Raw genomic sequence first — 22640 nt, 5'->3', positions numbered from 1 at the left:
TAGTTATATCTTTTCCAGAATATCATATAAATGGTATCATACAATGTGTAACATTATAAGTCTGGCTTCTTTTATTTAGTATAAAACATTTGAGATTTGAGATTCATGCATGTTACTGTATGTATCAGTAGTTTATGTTCTGTTATATCACAGTTTCTTTACCCATTTGCCAATTGAAGAACATTTGGGTTGTTTCCAGATGTTGGCAGTTATGAAAAAACCTGTATAAATATTCATATGTGAACATGTATTTTTATTTCTCTTGGATACATATCAGGAATTGGACTTCTAGATCCTACAGTAAATATATGTTCAACTGTCTTCCAAAGGATGTGTGCCATCTTGCATTCCTACCAGGAATATATGAGTTCCAGTTTCTCTGCACTCTCACGAGCACTTGGCATTGTCAGTTCTTTTAGTTTCAGCCATTCTGATTGGTGTGTAGGGGTATGTCATTGTGGTGTACTTTGCTTTTCTCCAGTGACTAGTAATATTGAGTACCTTTTCATCTGCTTATTTGCCATCAGCAACTTAAAGTGTCTCTTCAAATCTTTTAACCATTTTTAATTCAGTTGTTTGTTTTCTTATAATTTATTTTTCAGAGCTTTAAAAATAGTGTCATATTATTTCTCATGTAATAGTTATTACTATTTGTATATAAACAAATTTTATATGTGCTTTACCTACTTTTCTTCTATATTATGCCTTTTCATGCTCTTTTAAAGAGCAGAAGTTTTATGTTTTGATTAAGTCCAGTTTATCAATTTTTCAAATTTTATGGATGATACTTTTTGTGTTGTAGCTAAGAAATTTTTGCCTAATCTAAGTTTACATAGATTTTCTCCTTTGTTCTCTAGAACTTTTTTGTTCAATATTAGGTGTATGATCCACTTCAAGTTAATTTTTGTATATCGTGCAAGATGTAGTCCAAGGTTCATTTATTTTTAGGTGGATCATCTGTTTCAGTACCTTTTATTATTGAGATATAATTAATATACCATAAATTCACCTTCTTCAAATATACAAGTTAGTGATTTCTTAGTATATTCACAAGTTTGCACAAATACCACTACTATCTTATTCTAGAACCTTTTTTATCATCCTAAAAAGAAACCTAGTACCCATTAGGAGTCACTCCCTATTTACCCCTGCCCACCTCTGGCAACTACTGTTCTACTTTCTACCTCAATGGATTTGTCAGTTCTGGACACGTCATGTAAATAGAATCAAACAGTATGTGGCCTTTTGGGTCTGGCTTCCTAGCATGATGATTTCAAAGTTTGTCCATATTGTAGTGTATATAAGTACTTCATTTCTTTTATGGCTGAATAATATTGCATGAATATAACACACTTCATTTATCCATTCATCAGTTGATAGACATTTAAGCCGTTTCCATTTTTTGGCTATTAAGAATAATGCTATGAACATTTGTGTACAATTCTTTTTGTGAGCATATGTTTTCAGTTCTCCAGGAACAAAACTACTGGGTCATGTGATAACTCTGTTTATCATTTTGAGAAACTGCCAAACTGTTTTACAAGTAAGGTAGTTGCACCATTTTACAATCCCACTAGCAATGTATGAGCATTCCATTATCTACGTCCTCACCTAAACTTGTTTAAAAAAACTTAAAAAAAAATTACACCCATCCTAGTAGGTGTGAAGTATCTCATTGTGGTTCTTTTTTTTAACTGAGGTGAAATTCACACACTATAAAATCAACCATTTAAAAGTGAACAGTTCAGTGGCATTTAGTACAATATTCACAATATTTTGCAACCACCACCTCTGTCTAGTTCCAAAACATTTCAATACCCGAAAAGGAAACCCCATACCCATTAAGCAATCACTCCTTATTCCCTCCTTCCCCCAGCCCCTGACAGCCACTCTGCGTTCTGTCTCTGTGGATTTACCTATTATGGATATTTCATATGAAGATAATCATACAATATGTGATCTTTTGTATGTGGCTTCTTAGCATAATGTTTTTGAGGGTCATCCATGTTTTTGTATCAGTACTTCATTCCTTTTTATGGTTGAGTAATATTCATTTTGTGTGTGTTTGTGTGTTGAGTTGGCTAAAAAGTTCGTTTGGGTTTTTGGTAAGATCTTATAGAAAACCCAAACGAATTTTTTGGCCAACCCAATATACGTATGTGTGTGTGTATACACACACACACACACGTATATATATGTACACACACACATACCACAATTTCTTTATCTGTTTATCTGTTGATGGATGTTTGCATTGTTTCTGCCTTTTGGCTGTTGTGATTAGTGCTGCTATAAACACTTGTATGTGTATTTGTAAGTACCTGTTTTCATATCTTTGAGATATATAGCTATGAGTGGAATTGCAGGGTCATATGGTAATTTTATGTTTAACTTTCTGAAGAACCACCAGACTGTTTTCCACGGTGCTGAACCACTTTTTCTTCCCACCAGCAGTGTACAAGGGCTCCAGTTTCTCCACATCCTCACCAACACGTTATTTATTTATTTATTTAATTTATTTTATTTTTGGCTGTGTTGGGTCTTTGTTGCTGCACGTCGGCTCTCTCTAGTTGCATCGTGCGGGGGCTACTCTTCCTTGTGGTGCGCGGGCTTCTCATTGCAGTGGCCTCCCTTGTTGTGGAGCGCGGGCTCTAGGCTTGCAGGCTTTAGTAGTTGTGGCACGTGGGATCTAGAGCGCAGGCTCAGTAGTTGTGGCGCACGGGCCCAGTTGCTCCGTGGCATGTGAGATCTTCCTGGACCAGGGCTCGAACCCATGTCCCCTGCATCAGCAGGCAGATTCTTAACCACTGCATCATCAGGGAAGGCCCTATTTTTTGTTTTTTTGATAATAGCCATCCTAGTAAGTGTGAAAATGGTACCTCATTTTGGTTTTGATTTGCATTTCCTTAATGGCTAATAATGTTTAGCATCTTATTATGTGTTTATTGGCCATTTGTATATCTTCTTTGGAGAGCTGTCTACTCAGATCCTTTACCAATTTTTAAAGTGGGTTATTTAATGTCTTTTAATTGTTGAGTTGTAAGAGTTCTTTATATATTTTGGATGGTAGACCCTTATCAGATATGTGACTTGCAGATATTTTTCTCCCATTCTGTGGGTTCTTTTTAAAGTTTTTGATTTTTATAAAGTCCAGTTTATCAATTTATTCTTTGGTTGCCTGTGCATTAAGTGTCACATCTGAGAAACTGTTGCCTAATCCAAGGTCACAAAGACTTACACCTTTTTGTTTTGTTTTGTTTTTATATTGGAGTATAGTTGATTAACAATGTTGTGTTAGTTTCAGGTGTACAGCAAAGTGATTGAGTTATACATGTACCTATTCTTTTTCAAATTCTTTTTCCATTTAGGTTATTACAGAATATTGAGCAGTTTCCTGTGCTATACCGTAGGTCCTTGTTGGTTATCTATTTTAAATATAACAGTGTGTACATGTCAGTCCCAAACTCCCAATCCATCCCCTCCCCCACCCTTCCCCCCATAACCATAAGATCATTCTCTAAGTCTGTTTCTGTTTTGTAAATAAGTTCATTTGTATCTTTTTTTTTTTTTTTACATTCCACATATAAGCGATATCATGATATTTGTCTTTGTCTGACTTACTTCACTTAGTATAATAATCTCCAGGTCCATCCATGTTGCTGAAAATGGCATTATTTCATTCTTTTCAATGGCTGAATAATATTCCATTATATTTATGTACCACATCTTCTTTATCCACTCCTCTGTCGATGGACATTTAGGTTGCTTCCATGTCTTGGCTCTTGTAGACAGCGCTGCAATGAACATTGGGGTGCATGTATCCTGTCAAACCATGTTTTTTTCCGGATATGTGCCCACGAGTGGGATTGCTAGATCATATAGTAGTTCTAATTTTAGTTTTTTAAGGAACCTCCATATTGTTCTCCACAGTGGCTGCACCAATTTACATTTCCACCAGCAGTGTAGGAGGGTTCCCTTTTCTCCACACCCTCTTCAGCATTTATTGTTTGTAGACTTTTTGATAATGGCCATTCTGACTGGTGTGAGGAGATATTTCATTGTAGTTTTTGAGTTGCATTTCTCTAATAATTAACAGTGTTGAGCATCTTTTCGTGTACCTCTTGGCGATCTGTATGTCTTCTTTGGAGAAATGTCTATTTAGGTCTTCTGCCCATTTTTTGATTGGGTCGTTTTTTTGGTATTGAGCCACATGAGCTGTTTGTATGTTTTGAAGACTAATCCCTTGTCGGTTGCATTGTTTACAAATATTTTCTCCCATTCTGTGGGTTGTCTTCATTTTGTTTATGGTTTCTTTTGCTGTTCAAAAGCTTTTGAGTTTAATTTGGTCCCATTTGTTTATTTTTGTTTCTATTTTCAGTACTCTAGGAGGTGGGTCAAAAAAGATCTTGCTGTGGTTTATGTCAAAGAGTGTTTTTCCTATGTTTTCCTCTAAGAGTTTTATAGTGTCCAGTATTACATTTAGGTCTTTAATCCTTTTTGAGTTTATTTTTCTGTATGGTGTTAGGGAGTGTTCTGATTTCATTCTTTTACATGTAGCTATACAGTTTTCCCAGCGCCATTTATTGAAGAGGCTGTGTTTCCTCCATTGTATAGTCTTGCCTCCTTTATTGCAGATTAATTGATGATAGGTGTGTGGTTTATTTCTGGGCTTTCTATCCTGTTCCATTGAATTATATTTCCGTTTTTGTGCCAGTATGATACTGTTTTGATTATCTAGCTTTGTAGTATGGTCTGAAATCAGGGAGCCTGATTCCTCCAGCTTCATTTTTCTTTCTCAAGAGTTCTTTGGCTATTCAGGGTCTTTTGTGTCTCCATACAGATTTTAAGATTTTTTGTTCTAGTTCTGTGAAAAATGCCATTGGTAATTTGGTAGGGATTTCATCGAATCTGTAGATTGTCTTGGGTAGTATAGTCATTTTGGCAATGTTGATTCTTCCAATCCAAGAACATGGTATATCTTTCCATCTGTGTCATCTTTGATTTCTTTCATCAGCATCTTACAGTTTTCAGAATAATGGTCTTTTGCTTCCTTAGGTAAGTTTATTCCTAGGTGTTTTATTCTTTTAATACGATGGTAATTGGGATTGTTTCCTTAATTTCTCCTTCTGATCTCTCATTGTTAGTGTATAGAAATGCAACAGATTTCTGTGTATTAATTTTGTATCCTGAAACTTGACTGAATTCATTGATGAGCTCTAGTAGTTTTCTGGTAGCATCTTTAGGATTTTCTATGTATAGTATCATGTCACCTGCAAACAGTGACAGTTTTACTTCTTCTTTTCCAGTTTGGGTTCCTTTATTTCTTTTTCTTCTCTGATTGCCATGACTAGGACTTCCAAAACTGTGTTGAATGAAAGTGGTGAGAGTGGACATCCTTGTCTTGTTCCTGATCTTAGGGGAGGTGCTTTCAGCTATTCACAGTTGAGTATGACGTTAGCTGTAGGTTTGTCATATACAGCCTTTATTATGTTGAGGTAGGTTCTCTCTATGCCCACTTTCTGTAGAGTTTTTATCATAAATGGGTGTTGAATTTTGTCAAAAGCTTTTTCTGCATCTATTGAGAGGATCATATGGTTTTTATTCTTCAATTTGTTGATGTGGTGTATCACACTGATTAATTTGTAGATACTGAAAAATCCTTGCATTCCTGGGATAGATTCCACTTGATCGTAGTGTATGATCCTTTTAATGTATTGTTGGATTTGGTTTGCTAGTATTTTGTTGAGGATTTTTGCATCTGTGTTCATCAGTGATATTGGCCTGTAATTTTCCTTTTTTGTGGTATCTTTGTCTGGTTTTGGTATCAGGGTGATGGTGGCCTCATAGAATGAGTTTGGGAGTGTTCCCTCCTCTGCAGTGTTTTGGAATAGTTTCAGAAGGATAAGTGTTAACACTTCTCTAAACGTTTGAAAGAAGTCGCCTGTGAAGCCATCTGGTCCTGGACTTCTGTTTGTTGGGAGTTTATAAAGCACAGTTTTAATTTCAGTGCTTGTGGTTGGCCTGTTAATATTTTCTATATCTTTCTGGTTCAGTCTTGGGAGATTATATTTTTCTAAGAACTTGTCCATTTTTTCTAGGTTTTCTATTTTATTGGCATATAGTTGCTTGTAGCAGTCTCTTATGATCCTTTGTATTTCTATGGTGATTGTTGTAACTTCTCCTTTTTCGTATCTAATTTTACTGATTTGAGCCCTCTCCCTCTTTTTCTCGATGAGTCTGGCTAAAGGTTTATCAATTTTGTTTATCTTCTCAAAGAACCAGCTTTTAGTTTCATTGATCTTTTGTGTTGTTTTCTTTGTCTCTATTTCATTTCTTTCCTCTCTGATCTTTATAATTTTTTTCCTTCTACTAACTTTGGGTTTTGTTTGTTCTTTCTCTAGTTGCTTTAGGTGTAAGGTTAGGTTGTTTATATGTGATTTTTCTTGTTTCCTAAGGTAAGATTTTATTGCTAGAAACTTCCCTGTTAGAACTGCTTTTGCAGATTTTGGATCATTGTGGTTTGGTTTTCATTTGTCTGTTAGTATTGTTTTATTTCCTCTTTGATTTCTTCAGTGATCCATCCGTTGTTTAGTAACATATTGTTTAGCCTCCACATGTTTGTGTTTTTTACAGTTTTTTCTTGTAGTTGATTTCTAATCTCATAACATTGTGGTTGGAAAAAATGCTTGATATGATTTCAGTTTCCTTAAAGTTACCAAGACTCGCTTTGTGATCAGTCCTGGAGAATGTTCCATGTGCACTTCAGAAGAATGTGTACTCTGCTGCTTTTGAATGAAATGCTCTATAAATATCAGTTAAGTCCATCTGGTCTAATGTGTCATTTAAGGCCTTTGTTTCCTTATTGATTTTCTGTCTGGATGATCTGTTCTTGGATGAAAGTGGGGTGTTAAAGTCCCCCACTATTATTGTATTACTGTCAATTTCTCTTTTTATGGCTGTTAGTATTTGCCTTATATATTGGAGTGCTCCTATATTGGGTACATATATGTTTTCAATTGTTATAGCTTCTTCTTAGATCGATCTCTTGATCATTATGTAGTGTCCTTCTTTATCTCTTGTAACAGTCTTTATTTTAAAGTCTATTTTGTCTGATATGATTATGGCTACCCCAGCTTTCTTTTGATTTCTATTTGCATGGAATATCTTTTTCCATCCTCTCACTTTCAGTCTGTTTGTGTCCCTAGATCTGAGGTGGGTCTCTTATAGACAACATATATACGGATCTTGTTTTTGTATCCATTCAGCCATTCCGTGTCTTTTGGTTGGAGCATTTATTCCATTTACATTTAAGGTAATTATCAATATGTGTGTTCCTCTTGCCATTTTCGTAATTGTTTTGGATTTTGGTTTTTTTGTGGGTGTTTTTGGCTGCACTCCTTGTTTTGTGAAATCTTAGTACCCTGACCAGGGATTGAACTTGGGACATGGCAGTGAAAGTGCCAAGTCCTAACCACTGGGCCACCAGGGAATTCCCTGGATTTGTTTTTGTAGATCTTTCTTCTTTCCTTCCTCTTTTGTTCTCTTATTTTGTGATTTGATGACTAACTTTAATGTTGTGTTTCGATTCCTTTTTCTTTTTTGTGTGTATCTATTGCAGATTTTTGGCTTATGGTTCCCATGAGCTTTTGATATAGCAGCCTATATATAAAGAAGATTGCTTTAAGTTACTAGTCTTTTAATTTCAAATGCAATTCCAATATCCTGCATTTGTGCTCTCCTCTTCTCACAGTTACTGGTTTTGATATTATATTTGTGTGCAGATGATTTCGTACATTAACTGTATGTTTGCCTTTACTGGTGAGCTTTCCATTCATAATTTTCTTGTTTCTAGTTGTGGCCTTTTCTTTTCCACCTAGAGAAGTTCCTTTAGCGTTTGTTGCAAAGCTGGTCTGGTGGTGCTGAATTCTCTTGGCTTTTGCTTGTCTATAAAGCTTTTGATTTCTCCTTCAAATCTGAATGAGAGCCTTGCTGGGTAGAGTATTCCTGGTTTTAGGTTCTTTCCTTTCATCACTTTAAATATATCTTGCCACTGCCTCTGGCCTGCAGAGTTTCTGCTGAGAAATCACTTGATAACCTTACGGGAATTCCTTTGTATGTTATTTGTTGCTTTTCCCTTGTTGCTTTTAATATCTTTTCTTTGTCTTTAATTTTTGTCAGTTTGATTACTGTGTGTCCTGGCATATTCCTCCTTGGGTTCATCCTACCTGGGAGTCTCTTTGCTTCCTGGACTTGGGTTACTGTTTCCTTTTCCATGTTAGGGAAGTTTTCAGCTGTTATCTCTTCAAATATTTTCAAAGGTCCTTTCTCTCTCTGTTTTCATTCTGGGAGGCCTATAATGTGAATGTTGGTGCATTTAATGTTGTCCCAGAAGTCTCTTAGACTGTCTTCATTTCTTTTCATTCTTTTTTCTTTATTCTGCTCCATGGCAGTGATTTCCACCATTCTGTCTTCCAGCTCATTTATCCATTCTTCTGCCTCAGTTATTCTGCTATTGATTCCTTCTAGTGTATTTTTCGTTTCAGTTATTGTATTGTACATCTCTGTTTGGTCTTTAGTTCTTCGATTGTCTTTTTTAAACATTTCTTGTATCTTCTCAGTCTGTGCCTCCATTCTTTTCCTGAGATCTTGGAACATCTTCAATATCATTACTCTGAATTCTTTTTCCGGTAGATGGCCTATCTCCACTTCACTTAGTTGTTCTTCTGGTGTTTTATCTTGTTCTTTCATCTGGGACGTATTCCTTTGCCGTCTCATTTTGTCTAACTTTCTGTGATTGCGGTTTCCATTCCACAAGCTGCAGGATTGTAGTTCTTCTTGCTTCTGCTGTCTGCCCTCTGGTGGATGAGGCTGTCTAAGAGGCTTATGCAGGCTTCCTGCCCACTGGTGGGTAGAGCTGGTTCTTGTCCCTCTGGGCAGGGCCATGCTCAGGAAGACTTTAAGCAGCCTGTCTGCTGATGGGTGGGACTGTATTCCCGCCCTGTTCGTTGTTTGGCCTGAGGCGTCCCAGCACTGGAGCCTACAGACTGTTGGGTGGGGCTAGGTCATTGGGAGGAAATGGCAGCCTCCCTCCAGGAGTGCTCATGCTAATGATTACTCCCCACAACTACTGCTGCCAGTGTCTTTGTACCTGCAGTGAGCCACATCTCCTCCCCTGCCTCTCCAGGAGACCCTCCAATACTAGCAGGTAGGTCTGGCCCAGTCTCTTATGAGGTCACTGCTTTTTTTCCCTGGGTCCTGGTGCACATGAGACCTTGTCTGTGCCCTCCAAGAGTGGAGCTTCTGTTTCCCCAGTCCTGTGGAATTCCTGCGATCAAACCCCGCTGGCCTTCAAAACCAGATTCTCTGGGGGCTCCTCCTCCTCTTACCAGGCCCCCACGCTGGGAAGGCTGACATGGGGCTCTGGACTTTCAGTCCTGTGGGAGAACTTTTCAGGTATAATTACTTTCTAGTTTGTGGGTCACCCACCCAGTGGGTATGGGATTTGATTTTATTGCAGTTGTGCCCCTCCTACCATCTTGTTGTGGCTTCCTCTTTGTCTTTGGATGTAGGGTATCTCTTTAGGTAGGTTCTAGTGTTTTATTGTCTATGGTTGTTCAGCAGTTAGTTGTGATTTTGGTGTTTTTGTATGAAGGAGTGAGCTCATGTCCTTCTACTCCCCCATCTTGCAACTGTCATCCTGCACCCATTTTTTATTCTAAAAATTTTATAGTTTTACAGACTACATTTTGATCTTTGATCCATTTTGTGTTAAATTTTATATATGGTATGAGGTAGAGGTTTAACTTCATTATTTTGCCTGTGGATATCCAGTTATCCCAGGACGATTTGTTGGAAGACTGTTCTTTCTATTGAATGATCTTGGCTCCCTTGTCAAAATCTAGTTAACCATAGATGCATGAGCTTATTTCTGGACTCTCAATTCCATTGCATTGGTATATATGACCGTACATATGCCAGTACCACATGGTCTTGATTGCTGTAGCTTTGTAATAAGTTTTAAAACTGAGATGTGTGAGTCCTCCAACTTTATTTTTTTTTGAGATTGTTCTGGCTATTCTGGATCCTCGCATTTCTATATGAATTTCAGGATCAGATTTCCCATTTCTGCAAAAAAAAGAGGAGCTGGAATTTTGATAGGGTTTGTATTGATCCTGTAGATCAATTTGGAGAGTATTGTGATCTTAACAATAGAGTATATATTTTCTCTATATAAGATTGTGCCATTTGCAAATGGAGATAGTTTTATTTTTTCCTTTCCAATTTGTTGCCATTTGTTTCTTTTTCTTGTGTAATTGCTTTGGCTAGAACCTCCAGCCATGAGAGGTTGAATAGAAGTGATGAGAGCAGACATCCTTCTTTTGTTCCTGAGTTTAGAGGGTTAGCTTTCAGTTTGGCACCATTAAGTATGATGTTAGCTGTGTGCTTTTCCTAAATGCCCATGATCAGGATGAGGAAATTCCCTTCTATTCCTAGTTTGTTGGGAATTTTTATCATGAAAATACGTTGAACTTGTTCAGTTGCTTTTTCTATATCTGTTGGAATAATCTTGTGGATTTTGTCCTTTATTCTATTACTAAGGTGTATTACATTGATTGATTTCAAATGTTGAACCAAGTTTTCCTTTGGGGGATAAATTTCACTTGCTCATGGTGTATAAACCTTTTCATATGTTGTTTGATTTGGCTTGCTATTATTTTGCTGAGGATTTAAAAATCTATATTAATAAGGGTTATCCCATAGTTTTTTTGGGTTTTTTTCTTGTGACGTCTTTGGTTTTGGTATCAGGGTATTCAATAATATTGGCCTCTTAAAATGATTTGATAGTGTTCCCTCTCCTTCTATTTTGAGAAGACTTTGTGAGGGATTGGTGTTAATTCTTTCAGTGTTTCGTAGAATTCAACAGTGAAACCGTCTGGTTCTAGGTTTTTCTTTGTGGGGAGTGTTTTGTTTTTAATTATTATTATTATTGATCCAGTCTCTTTATTTGTTATAGTTCAATTCATATTTCTACGTGTTTTTTTTTTTTGAGTTTCAGTCATTTGGGTCTTTCTAGGAATTCGTCCATTTCATCTAGGCTATGTAATTTATTGGCATGCAGTTGTTCATAGTAGCCCCTTTTTTATTTCTGGAAGTTCAATATAATGTCTCTTCTTTCATTTCTAATTTTAGCAATTTGTGTATTCTTTATTTTTTTTTCTTGGTTAATACCACAGTGGTTTGTCAGTTTTGTTGATCTTGTCAAAGAACTAACTTCTGGTTTTACTGATTTTCTCTATTGTTTTTCTAGCCTGTTTTATTTCTGCTATAATCCTTATTATTTTCTTCCTTTTGCTTGCTTTGAGTTTGCTTTTCTTTTTCTAGGTTCTTTTTTTTTTTTTTTTTTTTTTTTGCGGTACACGGGCCTCTCGCTGTTGTGGCCTCTCCCGTTGCGGAGCACAGGCTCCAGACGCGTAGGCTCAGCGGCCATGGCTCAAGGGCCCAGCCGCTCCGCGGCATGTGGGACCTTCCCGGACCGGGGCACGAACCCATGTCCCTTGCATCGGCAGGCGGACTCTCAACCACTGCGCCACCAGGGAAGCCCCTTTTTCTAGGTTCTTAAGATGGATGCTTAGGTTATTGATATGAGATATTTCTCTTTTTTTAAATATAAGTTTATACAGCTACAGATTGCCCTCTAAGCACCACCTTAGCTGCATACCATACATTTTGTTTATCATGTTATATGTTCATTTTCATTCATCTCAAAATATTCTTTAATTTCCTTTGTAATTTCCTCTTTGACCCATTGGTTATTTAGAAATATGTTGTTGAATTTCCCCATATATGTGAATTTTCCAAATTTCCTTCTTTTATTCATTTAATTTTATTTCATTGTTGCTGGAGAACATACTTTATATAATTTCAGTCCTTTCAAATTTATTGAGAGTTGTTTTATGGTTTAACATGTGGTATATCCTAGAGCATGCTTCATGTGCACTTGAGAAAAATGTGTATTCTATTATTGTTTGGAGGAGTGTTCTAAAGATGTCTGTTAGGTCCAGTTGCTTTATAGTGTTGTTCAAGTCATCAGTTGTTTCTTCATTGATCATCTAACTGTTCCACCTATTATTGAAAGAGGGATATTAAGTCTTTGACTGTTAGTGTTGAATTGTTATTTCTCCCTTCAATTCTGTCAGTTATTGCTGTATTGTTTTTGCTTCATTGGGGTTGTGTTGTTAGATGCAAATGCATTTATAAATGTTATCTTCTTAATGGGTTGATCCTTTTTTCAGTATATAATGTCCTTCTTTATCTCACAGATTTTTGTCTTAATATCTACTTTGTCTCATGTTAGTGTAGCCACTCCAGCTCTTTTCAGATTACTGTTTACATCATATATCTTTTTCCATCCTTTTATTTTCAACCCATTTGTGTCTTTGGATCTAAAGTGTGTCTCTTATAAACAGCATACAGTTGGGTCTTTAAAAAAATTTATTCTGCCTGTCTCTGCTTCTTAGTTGGAGTGTTTAATCCATTAATATTTAACATAATTACCCATAAGGTAGGATTTACATCTGCTACTTTACTATTTTTTTGTATGTTTTATGTGATATTTGTTCCTCTGTTTCTCCAGTACTGCCTTCCTTTGTGTTAAGTAGATATTTCTGGTGCACTATTTTAATTCCCTTAACCTTTCTTTTATTATATATTTTTGATTTATACATAACAGAGTTACAAACAAAAACTACATATTTATATGTCTTCTACATGTACCTATGTTGCTACATTTTCTGGTACCCTTTATTTCTTTATGTGGATTCCAGTTATTATCTAATCCCCTTTTATTTCAGCCTGAAGAGCTCCCTTTAGCATTTCTTACAGGGCATTTTTTTTTTAGCCTCACAGTCTAGACCCCACCAAAGGGTGGACACTGGTAAATTATCCCACACAATTTAAGTTGGGATTAAAGAGAATTGACATCTTAGCAATATTGTATCTTCCTAATACAGGGACACAGTAAGTCTCACCATTTTATTTAGGCTTTTGATTTATCTTGTCAGCATACTGTAATTTTCAGCATGTCAAATATTGGACATATTTTTTTCTTAGATTTGTACCTAAGAATTTCATGGATTTTGGTACTGTTATAAATGGAACTTTTAAGAAATATCAGTTTCCAATTGTTTGTTGCTAATATATAGAAATACAATTGATTTGACCTTGTATCCTTCAACCTTACTAAACTCACTTATTCTAGGATTTCTTTTGTAGATTCTTTGGGATTTCCTATGTAGACTATCATGTCTGTTGTAAGTAGAGACAGTTTTATTTCTCCCTTTCCAATTTCTATGCTTTTTATTACTTTTTCTTACCTTGTTGCACCAGCTAAGGCCTCCCGTATGATACTGAATAGGAATGGCAAAAGCAGATATCCTTGCCTTTTTCCCAGTCTTAGGGGAAAACATTCAGTCTTCCACCAATACTGATACTAGTTGTAGGTTTTTACAGACATAATTTATCACATAGAGATGGTTCCCTTTCATTTCTAGGTTACTGGGTTTTTATCATAAATTAATTTGAATTTTGTGAAATGCTTTTTCTGTGTGTGTCTACTGAGATGGTCATATGGTTTTTCTCGTATAGCCTATTGATGTGGTGAATTATAGTAATTAATTTTGAATGTTGAACAAGCCTTGTATTACTGGAATAAACTACACTTAGTCCTGATTTGTTATCCTTTTATATATTGCTGGATTCATTTTGCTAATATTTTTTGGAGTATTTTTGCATCTATATTTATATGCTTGAGTTAATATATAAATAAGTACCAAGTACCAGAAGGACTTTCACTTCTAGTAAATGTACACTATGCAATTTGTAATAACTCTCCGGCTAAAGACAACTAAAAAGCAGTGAAACATATTCATAAGATGCCATTTATTTTACAGTTAAAAATGTCATTTTAAAAACAATATAATATTTTTGGATCTGGCATAGAATTCTTTTCTCTTTTTTCGTCTAAAGGTAGACATAAATGCATTAACCTGCAACCTGCAGACTCTAGAGGAAAAGAATAAGCAACTGGCAGATCAAATTGCTTCCCTAGAACTTGAGCAAGCAACTTCTGATTACCATTGGGGGTATTAAAAGTCAGTCTAAAGTAGCAATTAATGACTATGAGTTTTAAAAAACAATCAGAAATCAGGAGATGGGTTTCCTTCTTCTTTTTTTTTTTTTTTTTGATAATTATCACAAGTCTGAATAATGCAGGCTAAATATGTCAGAGAGCCCTATGGTATTCAGACAATAGAGGATTTAGGAAAACAAGAGTTTAAGACAGCCTTTAAATGTCTGCCTACACAGAGTATCTATAATGCTGAAAAGCACCAATATTTCTAACGTTTTAAAATATTTTCTTTTCCATAAATTGTGAGGAACTAACTTGTATTTTTTTCTCTTTCTGACAGTTCCATCCATTAGGAAATCAATAGTAAGTTGGATTCCTAAAAGCTATTTGACAAGGTCAATCCATTACAAATAAATGGTAGGAGTCTTAAAACATCTCCAGGTGAAGGAGATTTAAAGAGATGATTGTTATGTTAAACAGCTAATAAGTTTCCCATGTACTTCTGAATACTTGAGAAAGAATTAGCCATTGCTTCTATAACATGCAAATCATCTTTCAAAATTCCAAAGAAGGTGCTGATGTGAAGTCCGCCTTAATCGGAACTAAATTCTTTCAAACTCTGTCATAAGCTGCTCATTACTTCAACTATAAAAAATTACAGAGACTAAATCGAAATCCTGGGACTTCCCTGTTGGTGCAGTGGTTAAGAATCTGCCTGCCAATGCAGGAGACACAGGTTCAAGCCCTGGTCCAGGAAGATCCCACATGCCACAGAGCAACTAAGCCCGTGCGCCACAACTACTGAGCCTGTGTTCTAGAGCCCGCGAGCCACAACTGCTGAGCCCTCGTGCCACAACTACTGAAGCCCACGTGCCTAGAGCCTGTGCTCTGCAACAAAGAGAAGCCACCGCAATGAGAAGCTCATGCACCCCAATGAAGAGTAGCCCCCGCTCACTGCAACTAGAGAAAGCCCGTGTGTAGCAACGAAGACCCCATACAGCCAAAAATAAATAAATAAAAATTAAAAATATATGTATAAATACTCTTACATTTTCGTGGCTTTAGAGCCAGACTATCTATGTTTCAATTTTGTCTATGACCTTGCGTGTGATCCTTAACCTCTCGGAGCCTGAGTTTCTTAATCTGTCAAAATGGGGATAATCATACTATTATTAGGAGGTTGTTGAGGTTAAGTAAGTTAATACATGTAAAGCACATAGAGCATTGCTAACATTTATTGAATTCCTAGTATCTCAACTGTCTGTCTCAGAAGAAAGCTTATAAGTTCCTATCAGAGCAGCAAGGTGCATTAGCTCTAATTCCTGGTACTGTCTCAAACCATGCCTCCCTCCCCCAAGATTAAAGATTCATCCATGTCCTTTCCTGTTGGCCAGGCCTCAGCTGGGCTTATCCACTCACCTGGTTTGGGTCTCTCTGGAAGACCATATCTCAGTCTGCATGATTCTTTCATGTCTCTACTGCCAGTGAGCAGGACTGTGGCCTTATCCTATTAGTGACTTTGACGGGTCTTGCAAGTGATTTGCTCAATGTTGATTCTTGCCTGTCCACAGCACCTCTTGATTAAGGTCTCCCAGTGATATCCCATACCTCAATTCCAGCTTATATGTCTATGCATAGAACCTTCTCTGACCAAGCCTGCCTGGAAGTGCTTCACTTGGCTGTATGAGTCTTGAGAGGTAAGAACTTTTTTTTTTCTTTTTTCAATCCGAGCAATGTTATTAAACCTATTGCCATTCAATGCCGGCAGTATATTTTTGTTCTTTGAGAATTAACACTTGAAATTCTCAATAAAAACTACCCTCCAGTATAACCTCTTACTGATTTTTAGAGATATACATATGAGTGTGTTGTGTATGCCACACCACAGATTTAAATTCAGACCTGGTTACAATACTTGGCTCCATTTACTGTGTGACCTGGGCAAGTTCTTAACCTCTATGGCCTTCAGCGCCAAGGGGATCTCCCCTAACTGTGGGGTTCTACTGTGCATACCCATATCAAAATAGTTACTACATTTCTAACTACTAAGTTAGAAATTGACCTGCTTATGTATCTGCCTTCACTCTCTTCTAATGCAAGAAGAGTAGTTACTCATCTGTATACTCTCTTGCCTACCACAGCGCCTAATACATAATAAGTGTTTAAGAAATGTTGATTCGGTAGAGGGTCATGTCTGTCTTACCAGGCTGTGAGGATTAAATGTCATACTGTGAGTAAAGTGCCCCTCACAGGGCCAGCATATACAGTATACTTGTATAAATATCATTTCTTCTTTTTCTCACACTTCCTAATTTTAGGTTTATGTTTGCCATTTCAGACTTTAATGACTGTGTAATTTTTAAAATTTTTTATTGAAATATAGTTGATTTACAATGTTGTGTTAATGTTTGCTGTACAGCAAAGTGATTCGGTTATACTTTTATATTTTTAAATATTCTTTTCCATTGTGGTGTATCACAGGATATTGAATATAGTTCCCTGTGCTATACAGTAGGACCTTGTTGTTTATATATTCTATATATAATAGTTTGCATCTGCTAACCCCAAACTCCCACTCCCTCCCTCCCCCATTCTCCTCTCCCCCTTGGCAACCACAAGTCTGTTTGCTATGAATGATGGTGTAATTTAGGTCCGTTACCACAGGCAGTCATGCAGGGAAATGCAATGAGAAAAGATCCAAATGTGAAAAAGTTATTATTCCTGGATTCAAGTTAAATGACTATTTGCCCCACTTCTCATTTGTATTTTAAACACACATTTTCAAATGGTAGCATCAGACAGAAGTAGAATTAGTTGCATACACAACTAGGATTATAATGACTTGAAATTAAACAATGTATTAAATGTAGTATTTCTCAAAACTAGGGTGGCATTCAGTCAGTGTATACTTGTGAGGGTGACAGAGTTGGTTCCATTTGCGGGGGCCTATGTCATACTGGTTGTTAAATAAACATTTTGAATAAAATTCCTACTTAACAATCTACTTATAAAACAGCTTTACCAAGATGCTACTATCTCTTGGTTTTATGTATCCTTCTAACAGCTTCTGCTAACTTTTAGAGCTTACCCAGATGTTTAAAATTATTTTAGAAATCACTTTGTGGCTTACTGTTGATCCTTATCAACCTACCTTTCATATCTTAAGATAATTCTTTCTGTGTTAGCTTCCTGCTTTTCCAAGGAGTGATGTTTTTGTGCTTGAGTTAAAATGTATATTCTAACCATTAGCATTTTTCTTTGTATGCTGTTTCTCAGGTGATACTCCAGTTTCTGTTTTGCTCTGTATATTAATAATCTTTATAGTATATTGCCAAGATTATTTAAGCAAAGGTTACATTGAATTCTGCATTCCACAACTCAGAATCTGAGATATTCACTCATTTAAGTGGTCTCCCTCTAATTTCTGGTGTTCCATCAATTTTCTTAAGTACAGGGCCTATTTAAATAATCTGAAAACAGTAATTTAAGTTACTGCCTTACCATCTACTTTCCTTTAGCAACTGGAACAATTTATTTTTGTTTGTCATAAATTTAAATAAAGTGACTTTGTGTCAAACAGTATCACATTTTGATTTTTCTTAGTTTTCACTTACCAGTGCATTAGTGTTTTCTTTGGTGGCAAAAAGGGGAAATTATTTTAAAAGTGTATTTGAAAGAGTAATAGAATTCTTTATGCCTTTGCCTAAAAGAGGGAATTTTATTGAGGAAAAAAGTGCCATTATTTGAAAAAATTTTGGACACATTTTATGAGAGACCCAAGTTATTTAAAAAAATAAAAAGCCTTCCACATTCCAAGAAGGCAAGCAAAGTTATTTTTGAGTGTTTTTATTTGTAATAGCTAGCATATTTTTGGTTAAATCTGGCTCTTGACTTTTTGTAAGCTATACCTACATTTTGCAACACATTGGGCACTTTGATTTATAGGACTTGGAACTGAATTTTAAGTTTTAAATAATTCAGCTTTTATGGTTATGGTGTAGCTTTGTTTTTGTAGCATTATTGGCCATCCTTGTGATATATTTTCCGCTGAAGGCTTGATCAAAACATAATCCCAAATGTTGCATTCATGGGATGATTTTACATCATAGTTTCCAAAATGAAAAATATTGTGGTAAAGGAGGACTGTATGTCTTCCACAGACAGAAAATTAATTGATGACTAATGTTATGATAATATATTATTACTAGCCTCCTATTTATTGATAGCAGTCTACATTTTCCTTAGGTTATTTTGAAACCAATACTTTATTGGTCTGAATGCTTTAAAAAAATATTTTCCTTTGCTTTAGTGGGAGCAACACACAACGATTAAAAGTGAATGGACCTAGCGTCTGTCATACAGAGTGAAGTAAGTCAGGAAGAGAAAGACAAATACCATATGTTAACACATATATATGGAATCAAAAAAAAAAAAATGGTACTGAGGAACCTAGTTGCAAGACAGGAATAAAGATGTAGACATAGAGGGACTTCCCTGGTGGCTCAGTGGTTGAGAATCTGCCTGCCAATGCGGGGGACACAGGTTCGAGCTCTGGTCTGGGAAGGTCCCACATGCCGCGGAGCATCTGGGCCCTGTTCTGGAGCCTGCAAGCCACAACTACTGAGGCCGTGTGCCACAGCTGCTGAGGCCTGCGTGCCTGGAGCCTGTGCTCTGCAACGGGAGAGGCCACCACAATGAGAGGCCCGCGCAGCGCAAGGAAGAGTGGCCCCCACTCAGCGCAACTAGAGAAAGCCCACGCGCAGCAGTGAAGAGCCAACACAGCCAAAATAAATAAATTAGTTCCTTTAAAGAAAAATGCAGACATAGAGAATGGACTTGAGGACACAGGGTGGGAGGGGGAAGCTGGGGCAAAGTGAGAGTAGCATCGACATATATACACTACCAAAATAGCTAGTGGGAAAACGGCAGCATAGCACAGGGAGATCAGCTCGGTGGTTTGCGATGACCTAGAGGGGTGGAATAGGGAGGGTGGGAGGGAGGCTCAAGAGAGAGGGGATATGGGGACATATGTATGCATATGGCTGATTCAGTTTGTTGTACTAACACAGAAACTAACACAGTATTGTGAAGCAATTATACTCCAATAAAGATCTATTTAAAAAACTTTTTTTGAAAAAGTGAAACTTTAAAAAACCGGAAGTATGAATATGTATAAGTAGGTATGAAATAAATATTGATCTGATAGGACAAATGCCTAGATAGCCATAATAGTTAATTACCCACTGATCTAATATTGGGTATAAATTTTAAAATGAATGTGCATAATTTTACAGTGGGACTAATCACTACTTATAATTTTTCCATAGGTTTTTATCAAGTCTAGAATGTCTAAAATGGCTTAATTCTTCTAGCCAAGACAACTACCAAGGAGAAAACAATGCTCCAGATTAATGTGACCTCTTAACAGAATATATGCTATCATGAAAATATTTTGAACAGGAAGAAATGAGTTACATGTTATACAGTAATCTAGTTTGGAATGTGTTTTTACTTTTATTTGGAAAATATTCACAATATTTAAAATGAAGTAAAGTGCACTACAAAGAGATGAGTAAAGAATAGCTGTAACAATGTTGGAGATAGTGAGGAGTGTCTCTTGTGTAAATTAATATCCCAATATACATGGTTTCATCTTTACAGACTAGCCCAAAGTTGAATATAAAACAAAAATCTAAATTCTTTGGCTTTAAATGCTGAAAAGGCCCTTTTGTTCTGTTATTCACAAATTAAGCAAATGTAAAGCAGAAATAGTGATTATGTCAACTTAGGATATTTACCAACATTATTAAGACTTTGAACTTAAAATTTACTGGAAATGACCCGTAGTGCAGCTGGTTGGCCTATGTGATTAAGAATTCGTGTTCTTAGTCACATCTGCTTGTGTGTGTATTATTCCTACAATGGACTTATGAAGATGATTTTGACATATGGCAAATATCAGTATTTCCTGTTATTAAGATGTAACACTGAAATTGATTATGGAAAGTGAAAACTTCTATATTCAGTCACTAATAGTGTTCCTGAAGTACCAGTAAGGTTCAAAATTTAATCAAGAGAAAACTATTTTATAGTTACTTCCTCTGACAAAGTCTGAGGGAAAAAAATAACTCATTATTAAAGGCTGTTTGAATGATTAAATACGTAATTTCATGAAATATAGAGACTTCAGTAATGTTTGTCCTAGATAACATTGTGTTGAGTACTTGATCAAACAATGTTGGAGTTTCCGACAAACATTTCTTTTGTTTTTTTCTTTTTTTACTGCCTTTTACTATGGTAACTGAGGTGTCTGCTATTGACCAAATGGTTGTGATCATTTGTAGCTCCCATTGTCTTAAATAAGTACAATCATCCTTCAGTAACTATGGGGGATTGGTTCCAGGACCCTCCAGATACCAAAATCTGTGGATGCTCAAGTCCCTTATATAAAATGGTGTGATATTTGCATATAATCTATGCACATCCTTCCATACACTTTAAATCATCTCTAGATTACTTATAATACCTAACACAATGTAATGCTATTTAAATAGTTGTCAGTTGCCCATGTGTGGCAAATTCAAGTTTTGCTTTTTGGAACTTACTGGAAATTTATTTTTCCTGAATATTTTTGATCCACAGTTGGTTTAACCAGTGGATGTGGAACCTGTGGATACAGAGGGCCGACCGCATATAATCCACAAATTGCATATCTGCAACCACTGATAAAACCACCCCACATCTGGGTTAGGTTGCAACTACAAGGGAATACTTGACATAGCAAAAAGAGAATTAGGAAACAAAGAACAACTGTGAGTCCTAAGGCACTCATATTTTCATTAGCAGTCTCTCTACATGTTTCATATTACACTATGATCAGCTGTCTAAAGACAGACTAAGAGGTAGCAAGAGCGAATAAATATGAATCCTGGATTCATTACTTTAGAAATAGTAAGGGTATAAATACTTGTTTAAGAAAGAAAATGATTATTCATTCTATGCCTAGAGGTACTGATACCTGTGTTTGCTTTATCAGCTTGCCCAACAGCAGGTGGAAAATGTCTTGGGAAAAATTACTGAGAGTAAAAATAAACTGGCCTATGAAAAGGGAAGACTACAGGTATGAGATTTCATTTTTTGATTTTTGTTTTCTAATTTTTTAATGCCAGTTGTCAAGCTAAATTTTGCTGGATTTTGAGAGGACTTAGCTCTGTCATTTACTAATGCTATAACTTTGGACAAGTTTTTAAGCCTCCCTAAGTTTGGTCCCTCATTCAAATCCAGGTGACTTCTATCTACACACCTATAATATAATACAGAAACCTAAAATTGTGAAGCCAAGGCTCATTCTGTGACAGTATAAAACTTTATTATAATTATTTTATGCATGGTCATTTGCTGCCAATGTAGAAAGCCTATGTTCTCTCTTTATTGAAGTATAGATGATTTACAGTATTACATTAGTTTCAGGTGTACAACAGAGTGTCTCAATACTTTATAGATCATATTCCATTTAAAGTTATTATAAAATATTGGCTATATTCCCTGTACTGAACAATCAGTCCTTGTAGCTTATTTATTTTATACATAGTAGTTTGTACCTCTTAATCCCCTACCCCTGTTTTGCCCCTCCCACCTTCCTTCCCCCCACTGATAACCAGTAGTTTATTCTCTATTTCTGTGGGTCTGTCTCTGTTTTGTTATTTTCATTGCTTTGTTTTATTCTTTAGATTCCACATATAAGTGTTAACATATAATATTTGTCTTTCTTTGTCTGACTTATTTCACTAAGTACAATACCTTTCAGGTCCATCCATGTTGTTGCAAATGGCAAGATTTCATTCCTTTTTATGGCTGAATAATATTCTCTCTCTCTCTCTCTCTCTCTCTCTCTCTCTCTATATATATATATATATATATATATATATATATCTGTGTGTGTGTATATATATACATGCACATATGTGTATATATATAGAGAGAGAGAATATATATATATATATTCTCACATCTTCTTTATCCAGTCATCTGTTGATAGACTCTTAGGTTGATTCCATATCTTGGCTATTGTAAATAATGCTGCTATGAACGTTGGTTTTTTTTCCCCCCCTAAAATAATGGGTTTATTGAGATATAATTCACGTTTAAAGTGTACAATTTAGTGGTTTATAGTACATTCACAAAGTTGTGGAATCAGTACCACTGTCTAATGCCAGAACATTTTCATCGTGACAAAAAGAAACCCTGTACCCACTAGCAGTCATTCCCCATTCTCGCCTTCCCCTAGCGTTTGCCAACCACTAATTTACTCTCTGTCTGGGTAGATTTTCCTATTCAGGACGATGTTTAACTTTTTGAAGTGTAAAAAAGAATTCTTTTTTTTTTTTTTTACCACCCCCCCCCAGCTGCTTTCCCCCCTTGGTGTCTATATGTTTGTTCTCTACATCTGTGTCTCTATTCCTGCCCTGCAAACTGGTTCATCTGTACCTTTTTTTTTTTTTTTTTTTTGGGG

General features: G+C 36.1%; 1 protein-coding gene across 1 annotated transcript in view; it reads left to right on the top strand.

Moving 5' to 3' along the window:
- Positions 1-22640, top strand: part of CCDC150 (coiled-coil domain containing 150) — a 93101-nt gene that overhangs the window by 29514 nt on the left and 40947 nt on the right. The window contains 1 exon segment of the mRNA XM_027125292.1: positions 21165-21248. Within this exon segment, the coding sequence (XP_026981093.1) occupies positions 21165-21248 (84 nt within the window).

The sequence above is a fragment of the Aethalodelphis obliquidens genome, unplaced genomic scaffold (assembly GCF_003676395.1).
Source record: "Aethalodelphis obliquidens isolate GAN/ISIS:26980383/991018 unplaced genomic scaffold, ASM367639v1 scaffold2, whole genome shotgun sequence".
Classification (NCBI taxonomy): Eukaryota; Metazoa; Chordata; class Mammalia; order Artiodactyla; family Delphinidae; genus Aethalodelphis; species Aethalodelphis obliquidens.
The sequence above is the reverse complement of the archived record's forward strand: the minus strand, read 5'-3'. Positions and strand labels throughout refer to the sequence as shown.